The sequence below is a fragment of the Opisthorchis viverrini genome (assembly GCF_000715545.1).
Source record: "Opisthorchis viverrini unplaced genomic scaffold opera_v5_136, whole genome shotgun sequence".
NCBI lineage: Eukaryota > Metazoa > Platyhelminthes > Trematoda > Opisthorchiida > Opisthorchiidae > Opisthorchis > Opisthorchis viverrini.
Window position 1 is genome coordinate 1062767 of NW_008751793.1, and position 11797 is coordinate 1074563.

At 48.9% G+C, this 11797-nt stretch overlaps 3 protein-coding genes across 3 annotated transcripts; 2 read left to right on the forward strand and 1 right to left on the reverse strand.

Moving 5' to 3' along the window:
- Nucleotides 1-2755: 2755 nt before the first annotated feature.
- On the forward strand, nucleotides 2756-3466 carry T265_06561 (hypothetical protein; the record flags this gene model as incomplete). Its single annotated transcript, XM_009171857.1, has 1 exon — nucleotides 2756-3466. The coding sequence occupies one exon, from the start codon at nucleotides 2756-2758 to the stop codon at nucleotides 3464-3466; it is 711 nt and encodes a 236-aa protein (XP_009170121.1).
- A 5109-nt stretch (nucleotides 3467-8575) lies between these two features.
- Nucleotides 8576-9931, forward strand: T265_06562 (hypothetical protein; the record flags this gene model as incomplete). The annotated part of the gene is made up of 4 exons (XM_009171858.1): nucleotides 8576-8675; nucleotides 8761-9065; nucleotides 9105-9420; nucleotides 9510-9931. 4 exons carry the CDS (start codon nucleotides 8615-8617, stop codon nucleotides 9584-9586), a joined length of 759 nt encoding a protein of 252 aa, XP_009170122.1.
- Nucleotides 9932-10864: 933 nt separating this feature from the next.
- Nucleotides 10865-11230, reverse strand: T265_06563 (hypothetical protein; the record flags this gene model as incomplete). The annotated part of the gene is made up of 1 exon (XM_009171859.1): nucleotides 10865-11230. The coding sequence occupies one exon, from the start codon at nucleotides 11228-11230 to the stop codon at nucleotides 10865-10867; it is 366 nt and encodes a 121-aa protein (XP_009170123.1).
- Nucleotides 11231-11797: the final 567 nt, after the last annotated feature.

Here is an 11797-nt window from a genome sequence, read left to right on the forward strand (position 1 = left end):
TAGTTACGTCTTGACAAGAGTGGATGCGACGAGGACGCTGGCGTTGAGTATGGATACGCATAGTGTTCTCTGTAAACCTGAGATACCACTGTTGGGTCATTTGGCGGTTCTCCGTTTCTGTCCCTCAAGGAGAACGCGGATGGCTTGTTTCTGCGGCGATGTCTCATGTACTTGAACGGTACGTTTTTATTTTTCCGAGCGACGTCCAGAATGGTGGCTTGCTTTCGTATATTCCATTGGCGGATTTTCGATTTACAGCGGTTCCGCATTTTAAGAAATGCCAGCTCATCTTCTGTGTCCCCTGTGGTCAACTTTTTGAAAAAGAGTTGAGATCTTTTTTCCAGAAGTCGCGGACTCCTTTTTCGCATCCTGCAGTTCATCCGAGCGCGTGCCAGTTTTTTTGGGACGAACGTCTCCTCGGTCTCGTGAACTTTCTGTATAATGGTCCTATATAGTTCTTCCACCGGAGCTGGTCCCAGCGTGACTTGTTCAAGGAAGATGCGCATTCCTGAGAAGTCTGCACGGCAGAAGTCTCGAAACCACGTTTGAGGTTTGGGAGTTCTGGCCCAATAGCAGATGAAATCAAAGGTCAGCACACAGTGGTCACTTTGTCTCAGTGGAGCGTTAATTGTTACCTGATCAACGAAGTGTCTTTCGTTGGTGATGACCAAATCCAGGAGGGATGGCAGTTGGCCTGCGCGGTATCTGGTGGGTGCAACGACATGTATGGTCTAAGCGCTCTGCTGAAAGACTTCAAACAGCTGAAACAGAAAAGCCCGCCTTACTCGACGCTCTGGAGCTCAAACCAGGAGGCCTTTGGAGCGTTGAAGTCACCTGCCAGCAGGAAATGAGTGAAGTGGTAGTTGGAGGAGAGTTGCTCAGGGGTTTGTATGAGGAAGTGGTCATCTTCAGGAGGACTCGAAGGGCTACGGGAGAACATGCCGAGAAGGAGAGAATCAGACCCGCGCAGCGGTATTTGGACCCACAGTGCATCACAAAATGGTGCAGGGGAGGTGTCAGAGTGGACACATAGGATTGGTAGGGCCTCATGTAAGTACAGAGCAACCCAACCAGCCCTCGCTCGTTTTGAGTCAGCTCGAAAAATAGAGTAACCGTCTATCGATATCTCCGCGGCAGAGACATCTGATCTGAGCCAGGTCACTGTGAGTTCGATTATGGACGGTCGTTCAAGGCAAGCTGACTGTTTAACATCGCCGATTTTGTTGAAAAGGCTGAGGCAGTTTGTGGACAAGCATTTCAACACTGTAACTGCTGCCTCCGAGGGTGAGGAGCCGAAAGCTGAGTGACCAGGGTGGTTAGCAGACATAAGAGTTGTGCACCGGGTTTGGGTCTGAGGCCAAGGCTCCAAGACGGCCCCTGGGACGATGTTGTCTGCTTCCTGTCTTCGTGGTTTCTAAGGGTGCTTTTCGCCAGTGAGGTTTTTTCGTTCCGTGGGAGCTCGATTTGCTCGGGCCTTTCGGCTTTGGGGGACGGAGTTTTTTCCCCATGGGCAAAACTTTCGACCGATGCTGTTTGTAGCTCTTTCGGCATCCCATTTTTGTCGACCAGATTTGCTGTTGACCAAAGGTTTGCTGCAAGCTTTCGCCTTTCTGGACCCTTGGGTGTTTTGGCGCGGTTTGACAGGAAAAGTGTCTCTGTGAGGCCCTGAGCGCTGGGTGGTGGCACCAAGAAGTAATGATTTTGGTGGCGCTCTCAAAGGGCTCGGTTTCGCGGAGGACTGCACCTTGAAGCCAGCCAGCAGTTTTCACGGATGGCTGTAGTCATGTTTGTGGCTTTGGTTGTCGGGACCCTGGGCGACGGTTGTGTCCACAAGCAGAGATACCGCTTTTGACGGAGTGGAGCTGGAGATTGGCTTTGCTTCTTGTCCCCGCACATCCGACTCAGTCCAGTTCGGAGGCTGTGTCATTGTTGAGGAGTGCACGGCTGAAGCTATGCCCTCTGATACGGAGATAAGCGTTGATAGCCCCACATAGTTTGGGCGCTGCTTGCCTCCTCCAGGGCGTCCCTGCCTTTGGTGGGCGAGAGGCCTGTGATGGTCGAATAAAAACTGCTGTCCGGAGACGCTGCTGGATTCGTCAGGCTGCTTTCGGAGCACAGGGGGTATGACCACAATCGGCTTGGTCATGAGTTTGGGGTCGGCTGAATTGGTGCCCGGTGGAAGCCTGTTTCGTAGTAGTGGGTCTGAGAATGTTCACGACGGGACCACCCCCATTGGCTGTATGGAGCGAACGACCATATTTGGCCGTTTAGTCACCCTATATATTTACGTAGAGTCTCTGTATGTTTTGTCCTGGCAATACAACCATGTCCCCAGTTCTCTGTCTTCTCCCTATGGCGTAGTCTGGCAAGCTCAGTGCAGGCGTAACCCAATAGCTCGGCCACCCGCACAGTACAACACTGGTGAAGGGGATGGGATCGCGTTGAGCATCATGTCGATCAACGAAGTTGACCGCTCAGTAGTCTGGTTAATCGGCTTCTGTAGTGACGATTTTTCGGTGAGTGTCTCGATGAGCTTCAACTGCGCCAGCTCAAACTGTTGCTGCCGCTGTCTGAGAAGAGACTGCATCTGTTCGAATGAAATTGCCATTGTGAACACCCGTCTGCCAGGTTTGGTGACCACATTGAGACTTCACCGGATGGAGATAATGGTCTGAGTTTTACCAATCCAGATACCAAAAATATTCCTTTATGGTATCTCATCCAAGTGAGCCAGAGATTACCTTGTATCGAATTCATGCAACAAAACCCGCTTGTTGCTGGGTCAGAAGGATTAAAGCTGCTGGATGCCCTGGACGGTACTGTCATCTCTGTTGCATTGACTAGCGTTGTTGGAGGACCACGTAGTCTGTGTCCCTTGCCAGCCATTGATGGTAGAATCATCTCCGGTGGAACTGAAGGTCTGCTGTATACATGTAGTTTGGACCACACCAAGTGCAGCCCAGTACCGAATAAGGAAGTCCGTCGATGTTTCGTCAGTTCAAAGTTGCAGCCTGCGCAGAAAACTATCATCGCCCTCGTCATCTCCCCGGATGATCATAACTTGCTTATCGCAGGCTGTCGTGGCGGAACGGTCAAAGTGCTGCGTACAAATTCTCTTCTTACAACCTTTCAGCAGTTCTCTGTGCTCAATCCGACCATCGCGGGGGAAATTTCCAATCCTCAACAGTTGACTGGCATGTGTATGGCATCAGGACCAGATTGGCTCTCGTCTTTGGAGGCCCCCGCCAACCTACTAGTTCGGATCAATCAAAGTTCAATACGGAAGATAGATCAAGATCGCCAAACAAAACATTGTGTCTCATTGGACCGCTTAAGCACCATTTTGGATGACATTTGGATGACTTGGTTCGAATTCGCCTCCCTTCCACAAACGAACGCTACGATTTATCTCACCACTGGGCCGGCATCTACATGGATTTTTATGAAATGGCTAGTGGTATTGTAGGAGACGAACCAGATCCGGGTGAGGTGAAGCATCTCAGAGCGGAAATTGACAAACTGATGGAAATCAACCAAAATCTTCTCCGCCGTTTGGTTGATAATGAGCTTCGTTCGTGATATGTGATCATTCGTCATGTGAATTATTGCGCGGTGTTTATCCCATCTCCAGTGTTGTATATGCGCGCGGTGGCCGAGCTATTGGGTTACGCCTGCACTGAGCCTGCCAGACTACGCCATAGGGAGAAGACAGAGAACTGGGGACATGGTTGTATTGCCAGGACAAAACATACAGGGCCTCTAAGTAAATATATAGGATGACTAAATGGCCATATATGGTCGTTCGCTCCATACAGCCAATGGGGGTGGTCCCGTCGTGAATATTCTCAGGCTCACTACGCTGGTTGTGCGGTGCTAAGCCGTTTGGTGAGAGCCGTTTTTCGCGGGCGAGGTTAACTCACCTACTTTCCGGACGTGTCAAACCAATGGTGACCTTGGGGATGCGTCACTCTCTGCACATGTAGTTTTTCTTTTGTCTGGGCGCGCCCTGACAGAAAGACGCCCTAATTTCGCGTCGAGTATCCCGATTAAGGCGGAACACTGACAGTGGTCTTGCTGAATCTGCACCTGGGATCGGTTACCGTTTTGTGGGACTCTCTTCTTCGCTGCGGTATTCATTAAACCCCTGACGCAGAGCAGCTGGCGCAGACAAACGGGTCAGGAGAGTTGGCCAGTCGGCTTATCTGGTCGTCCTGTATACCCGTGCATTTGAAATGCCACCAGGCCTTGCCGGTGTGGCATTGTATACTGCGTTTGACGTTCGACGGGCAGCCATTTCGCCCACATCTGTTGTGGTCCATCAATGGCTGCAGAGGGCAATCGGTATAAATTGATGCCATGTTTCGGACTAGATGTAAAATTGGAAGTGTGCGCAAAATATAAGGGGTTATCTCTCAAATGTTTTGTTAAAGTAATAAAATTCAAAAATTACTCGTATGTACTCTGTGAATAGATTGAACAACGAAAAAAGTCTTTCACGAATTTGCACGAGGGAAAAACGAAAACGATTTCAAACGTACCGCGGAACATCTCTTCGATGTCGGCTGCCACAGCAACTTGCTCTAAACGAAAGTCCAGCATAACATTTACAAGTTTTGGTGTTAAATCAGGGCCCTGATACACGTGATCGTTCAGGAACACCATGACATTTGGCAGAGCAGTCAAATACAACCCGAATCTTTTATGTTTTTTTGGGTTAATAACCGGATGATCTGGGAGATACCACTGCTTTGAATCTAATGACAATGTGGTAGTATCTGCCACGCGTTCAATGTATCCTTTCTCCATATCGTACTTCCCGTGTATAACACGATCCTTGAACAGCCTAGATTTCATAGTACCCAGACGTTTTCTAGCCACCTGGAAGTTATCGAGTAGGGCAAGTGCGTTATCCTTCCACGAGACCGGCAGCTGATAGTGCCCACTTACTGGCACCGCACCAGTCTTCGCTATCAACAGTGCTCTTTGATCCTCTAAAGAGAGACTAGTGTTCGATGCTGAAGTGTCTGCGAATTCCGAGTTGTTCAGTCGCTGCAAATGCTCCTGGATGCCCTGGCTGTAACCCGTTGTAAAACGACGGACGACCTTCTGCTTCGTCCCGTTTTTCATCGGACCAAGAATTATCCAACCGAATTATCCAACAGCAAACGGCTTTTTTTACCCCCCAGGTGCTGGTCGAAGATTCAGGGCGCTTCAGATACGTCACAACCAATAAGCATTCCCACATCGTCTTCAGTCAGTTCGTCGGAGGAAACTTCCTTAAGGTGAGGCCACTTGCGAGCCGCCTCTTTAATAGATGGGACAGCTCGCATAGGTAAGCTGTCAACGACGAATGCCCTGTCAATATCTGTCGACTGGCTTTCATCCACTGATAAAAGCCTGATGTCATTAGCTTCTGATGTGCATCCCATGGAACCACCCAGTGTATCAATGGCCATAGACGTGGGTAGCAGCCTGACCCATTTTTTCACCAAAATGTCCCGCCTAACTAACATTATGCCGAACCCAGCACCTAAAACTGCATACGTTGTCACCTTTCCTGCAGGACTGTCAAGCTTGATAGCGACAACTCCTAGGCGTACCGGAAGCCGACTAACTCGAGTTAAGGCACACCTCCGCCTCTTAGGATGCTGAAGCTTTGTTTCCGGGTTGTGATGTATCTAACAACCTATGGTGCCGTCCCCTACAACATGGCTGGCCGGATCGAACTACTGGCTTGCAATCCCTGGTCATGTGGGAGTCTCCCAAACAGGCAAAGCATGCATTATGCTCCCGTATGCATTTCCATCTGTCAGGAACTTTCATAGACAGAAAGCGCTTGCACCTGGAAATTGGGTGAGGCGGTGAACATAATGCGCATGCACCTAGACGACCGTCTGCGCCTGGCCTGATGTTATTTAGGAAACTGGTAAAACCATCCCGTCTAGGGGCTTGGTTGGTAGAAGTTGGCGTTGCAATAGGGCGTCTCACGTCCCCCTATGGAGCCAGTTGCCCAAACCGACTCCTTGCAGCTCGGGAGCGCGTGTTCACAAACTCCGACAAGTCTGTGAACGTTGAGTACCGGTCACTCATAGATATCCGATCTGCCACCTCAGCCCATTTATGTTGCAATGGCGAGGGAAGAGAACGCACATTTCTCTCTAAAACCGCTAGTGAGTGCAAGTCTGAGACGTGACACATTTGCTCCAGCGCATTTTTATACACAAGTCCGACAAAGACTTGGCTGCTCCAGTGATCTGTTGTGCAAACCGAAACAGGCTTTCTATTAGACATCGAGCGATAATGAGGCTGACCAAAGAGATTGCATGGAATCTCCCGAGCTCTGGAGTATGATACTTCCGGCGGGAGCATCACACATACTTCAATGGCCGCCTTCGCTTCGCCTTGACAGTAATGCATCAGATAAAGGAGCCTCTGACCGGCGTTTTGCACCCTGCTCTCAATGTACAACTCAAATTGGCGGGTGAAACTCCGGTAATGACACGGATTACCATCAAAGTATGATAGTTCCACCTTCGGTAGTTCCATAGTGGCTGACACCAGAGTGACGGAAATGGCCGGTTTTGGCCCTGCAAATGGCTCTCAAATATCATCAACATATCCTAGAGGTCTTTTCTCTATCTGATATGCTTTAGCGTACCGCGTTAATCGTTCATTTGCGGCCACTGGTTCCCAGACTTCATCTAGTGGGTCCTTTCCGGCCTCCAGCTCAATCCTGGCTAATTCGGTTTTCCTATGTGCCTCTAAGAGAGCCAACTGGAGCTCAACCTCTCGCTTAACCCAGCACTCCTGAAGCTGAGCAATCCTTAAAGCGGTCTTGGCTACACTACTTTTACAACTAGATGCACAAAGTTCCTTATAAGAGCCGGGGCGCGAAGCAAACTGCAATGCGATGTTCCCTCCGCAGCTTCAATCGTTTCCACGTCCATGGATCTGGTTTCTTTCACAATAGTTCCGAAAATTGACATCCTTATTTCAAACAAGACGACGTAAGATGTCGAGTACTGTACCGGGCGAACGGTATCTTCGAGTGTCGCCTAATACCTGAATCTCCGAGTAGGCAAAACAAAGTCGGAGCTGGGTTTCTATAATGTACTAAGAGCTGGGTTTCGATACCGTACTAATAAAGTTAGACAAATTCACAAATTATACAAACCTCGACAGTAGATACGCGTCCAAAACAAACGGTCCACTTGGACTACAAAAGTACAAACCAAGGGGGCAAGCAGGCTCCCACGTGCGACGTCACATGAGCAACTTCGGCTACAAGTGGCCGGATGACCTCAAGGCCAAGTGGGTGAGGTGGTAAGGACAAACAAACGTCAGTTCATATATACACACAAAACACAAAAGTGGGGCGGGGGTTACAAATGGGACAGAATGAACGTGGGGAATTTCATTGTCAACCTAAAAGATGATGCAGTATCAGAGTCACCAGATGTGCCTCAGGGGACCATGGAGGCATCAGGAGCTCCTCGGAAGCCTGGCGAGGAGTGTGTCCTTCACATCTAAACGGGGTATGAGGTGCATTCAACGGCTCAAATGATGTCTTCCTCTGAAAATAAACTAGCGCCAACCGAGGCGTCCGTCGGAAACAGGAAACTAGTAGCCGGTTGTGCTTGCGGAAATGCGAAAGCAAAGCGCGCCATGTAACGAATAGCTGGACCGGTTTCCTCGGAGCAACACTTTCCCAGCAATAATGACCACTCCGATCATAAGTGTTAGGTGTTCGCTGAAGTCCCGTAGGATACTGTAGGCAGAATACTCATCCTTGGCATGAGCGGTGCTTTCTGAGGAGCATTTTACTGCGATGGTTTAGGTGGGCTACATCTTGAGAGATTTGAAAGGAGTAATGAGGAAATCTAGCGGTGCGTATGCGTTCGGATACTGTAGACAGGGAAAAACCACACGGGAAAATTAGACTGGAAAAAGGGTTGCAATTGCAAGGGAATGTGACAGAAACGCGGTATGTAAACCGAAATTGCAACTGGAAGAAGACGAATATACTTCAAATACTGGAGCTGGAGACAAATGAAGAAGGAAAGGAACATAGTGTTGAAGAGCAAAAAGGAGGGGAGTAGCTTGGTGCACTGATGAAGATATTTTCTCCACGTGCACACATGAACTGGGCAAAGCAATCAAATAGGGGATTGCAGACGTCAGTTGTCGAGGAAGCTGTGCACTTGTCCCATCTGCAAAACGCCCTGAGAAAATTCCTTTAGACATATTATTACCCTTTGGGATCTACGGTTCTTTAGTTCAAGGTGGCAGAAGTCCAGTGAATTTGAAGTTGCTCCTTAATGAGAAAGCCGTCCCCACCCGACCTGATTTAGGCTACCCCATGCAGCCCACAGAGGTTCATGAAGTTGCTGTCGGTTCATTATGACTAGCTTCCATTTCATATTCAACTTGCCCGCCGGGTGTGCTAAGGTTTTTATGACAAGCAAATCGGATCCTGCTTCTTTGGCGATCCCTCCAAGCTTGAAAACGCCCAGTCTGTTCTGATCAACACGTAAGACTGACGGACTATTTTTGTTTTAACGCCCTAGAGGCCATTTTTATATCCTGTTCCCGGGTGTGCGTACTTCTCAGCACAATGGCGACCCAACCCAAGGTTCCCCGAGCCAGCAATGATTCAGGCGCAGATGGAGATATGGGTAAGTCTCTTACAGTATTTTCTCCTGTTCTCTCCTGTTTTGATTGTTCCGCGTTGCTGACGGAAACCTGTACATGCCCGTTTAGGTGCTTCGACTAACGCCATTATTGACGAGATTGAGGAGGTTCAGAATGCGATTGACAACCTAAACGAGCAAGCTAGCGAAGAAATCCTCAAAGTTGAGCAAAAGTTCAACAAAATGCGGCAACCGCATTTCGAGAAAAGGTCGGAGCTGATAGCGAAGATCCCCAATTTTTGGCTGACCGCGTTTGTCAACCATCCTCAGCTCTCAGATCTCCTGACCACCACTGATGAGGCTGTTTTAAAGTACTTGAGGAAGGTAGAGGTTCAAGAATTCGAGGATATCAAGTCTGGTTTCCAAATCAACTTCGTAAGTTTCTGTGTGCCAATTAACCGCTCCATACTTTAGCACTTCGATAAGAATGAATGGTTTAAGAACCCTGTTCTGACGAAGGAATTCCATCTTGGTGACACCGGTGAACCGTCATCCAAGTACACGAAGATTGAGTGGTACCCTGGGAAAGATCTGACTGCCAAGGCTGGGAAGAAAAACAATGGAGAACAGAAGAAACGTGCCTTTGAAGACCAGTCACAAGACAGCTTCTTCTGTTGGTTCACAGATGAATCGTCCGCATTCGGAGATGAGCTTGGTGAAGTTATCAAGGATGATTTATGGCCAAATCCTCTACAGTACTACTTGTCCCCTGACATGGATGAGGAGAACGGTAAGTCGGGCCCAAGTTTCGTAGATTGATGTCTGTTTACTGATGGCTGGTTCTTAATTGGTTTCTTCAATTGTTTGGTTTCATTCAAGAAAACGACGAAGATGATGACGATGAAGATGATGAGCAGGACCTCGATGAAGAAGAGGGAGGCGTTGGTGATGTGTAGAAAGTCGCAATATAATCATTGAACTTCGCATTCTCCAGTGTTTGTTCTGAGACCCCTTGGAACAGCGTGTCGAGACGATCCAGACTATGTGTCAAACGGCAAATCCATCTGTATCTGTTTCTTGAGTGACTTGTATATCACGCCCGGTTTTAATGTTCTACACCTAAAGCGTTTTTGCGCCTCATTTTGCATTTACTGTAGCTAACGTTGCGCAAAATCATTCATGCTATTGTAGACCCGATTGGAAATTGTTTCGAGTGAGACCTTTTGCCGTATGTCCGTCTGATACGCGTTTAAAGATTTTTGTACTAACATTTATAATTTTTGAAGACAGGCCATTCATTGGAGTGTCGTCAGTGTTACCGAGAGCCTCGACCCGTGGTTTGTCATCCGAATCGCTTGTACAAGTAGTGTGGTAGACGTGGGTCGAATTGGTGCTTCGTGGAGAGAAAGATCGTTGTCGAAGCGAGTCGGGTTCATGGTTTACGGGCTTCGAAAATCGAGCTTTAGGTCCGCCGCTCTCCCCACCTAGACATGTCGGGCAGTGCAGCTAAAGTAGTGTAATAAAAGGAGCAACTTGTAAGGAAGGCGTGAACACCGGCTTTGTATCATTTTGAATTGAAACGGACTTCGTAGTTTGTTATATCGTGATGGATTGGGGTTGGAGATTAGTTAGCACAATGAAGATGGTACGACTGCTCGTACGACCAGCCTGGTAGGATTAGCATTATCCACCGTTTCACCCAGTAGCGGACGATAACTTCTTAAAGAAGTCCTTGTGTGCCTAGTGATGGAGCTTTTTCAATTCGGCCTGATTCGGATGAATCGCGATGGTTAACTTCGTTGACAGCGCGGGTAGTGTAGGCGGTTGACGTCTGATGGGTTTATGAGGAGGGAAGCCAAACATCAAGCCGTAAGACCAGTTCGTTGCTCACTGTTCCATGTTCATGAATGCCAATTTCCGTCCGGTATCACCGCCGCCCCTCTAAATTCACTCGGTGACGTGTACTAAGGCCAGCGTCCCTTCCGCCGGCAGCGCATGTTTGCTACTGAAGGTAAGCGCCAGCCTAGTGACGGTTGTTAACCTCAGCAACTACTTCGTCTCTTGGACGTCCCCACCCCGGTGACAGTCGTCTCGGGATAGTATGTTGACTGTATTGGATGCAGTTCCTGGTGTGCTTTGCGGGTAGTTTTATCCGTAAGGTTGCTTGATGATGCCGAGAACTGACATGTATTCCCGCGGGTTATGTTTTTGATGGCTGATGTCACAGGCGTTCTTCAGTGGAATAACGTACTAGCGATGCAAACGTACGCCAGATAGAACAGCTCCTCGTCAATGGACGAGTTATGCTCGCTCATAGGCTGCGGATTTCCCATTCCCGGACATCGCTCTTCGTCCGACCCTGTACTGACTAGAACGAACTCAGTATTGAACAGACACCGGTGGTCTATTTTCTTTTTGTGTTGTCGGTCATACAGGGCCTTTTGGTTATGATAACAAAAACCGGTTTCGAAGCAGATTTCTCCGTATTCGTCCACAGCTCTTCTACTGATTCCTATATGGGTAGTTTGCTCGTCACCCTTAGTAGGAGCGTCCATGACAGCCCCTGTGATCGGTGCAGAGCGTGTCCGGTGCACGAACATGTGCCACCTTTCGCCCTCTGTGTCCCGATACACATAATTGTGCTATCTGGGTCTGTTAGTGCAACAAGAATTTGGTTGTGGTGCGAACTAGCTAACGGCGAGCACCTACGTTTGAACTCAACTCTCTGCGAGTACCCCAGCCTGGGCTTGCACAACCTGGCAATGTATCAACCCCGTTGTCTGGGGTTGCATGGCGGCGGTGCGCCTAAAGATCGCTGCAGATGAGCGATATGATCAGTTCAGAGGACGAGCGATTCCGTAGGTCGCGGTGGAAGGGTTCTGAACACAGCTTTCTCAGGAGATCGTGGTCAGTCCTGTAAGATCTATCATTGGAGGTGTTACAGGTTACACTGCACTGAGCTCTGTGGTCATCCGTCACATCAGGTTTCGACCTATCGGCTGGGACCTGTCACCCCGTGTGCTGTTCGGCAAACCCTCTCAAGTCCGCTTGAGAGGGGGGTATCTTCACCTTTTGTGTACTGTGTTCAGCCGCTTGACCTGTTACAAGCCAGGTGGTTGCTTGCTTGACCTGAAGTAACTATTGTCCGCCTTCCATTAATGGTAAGT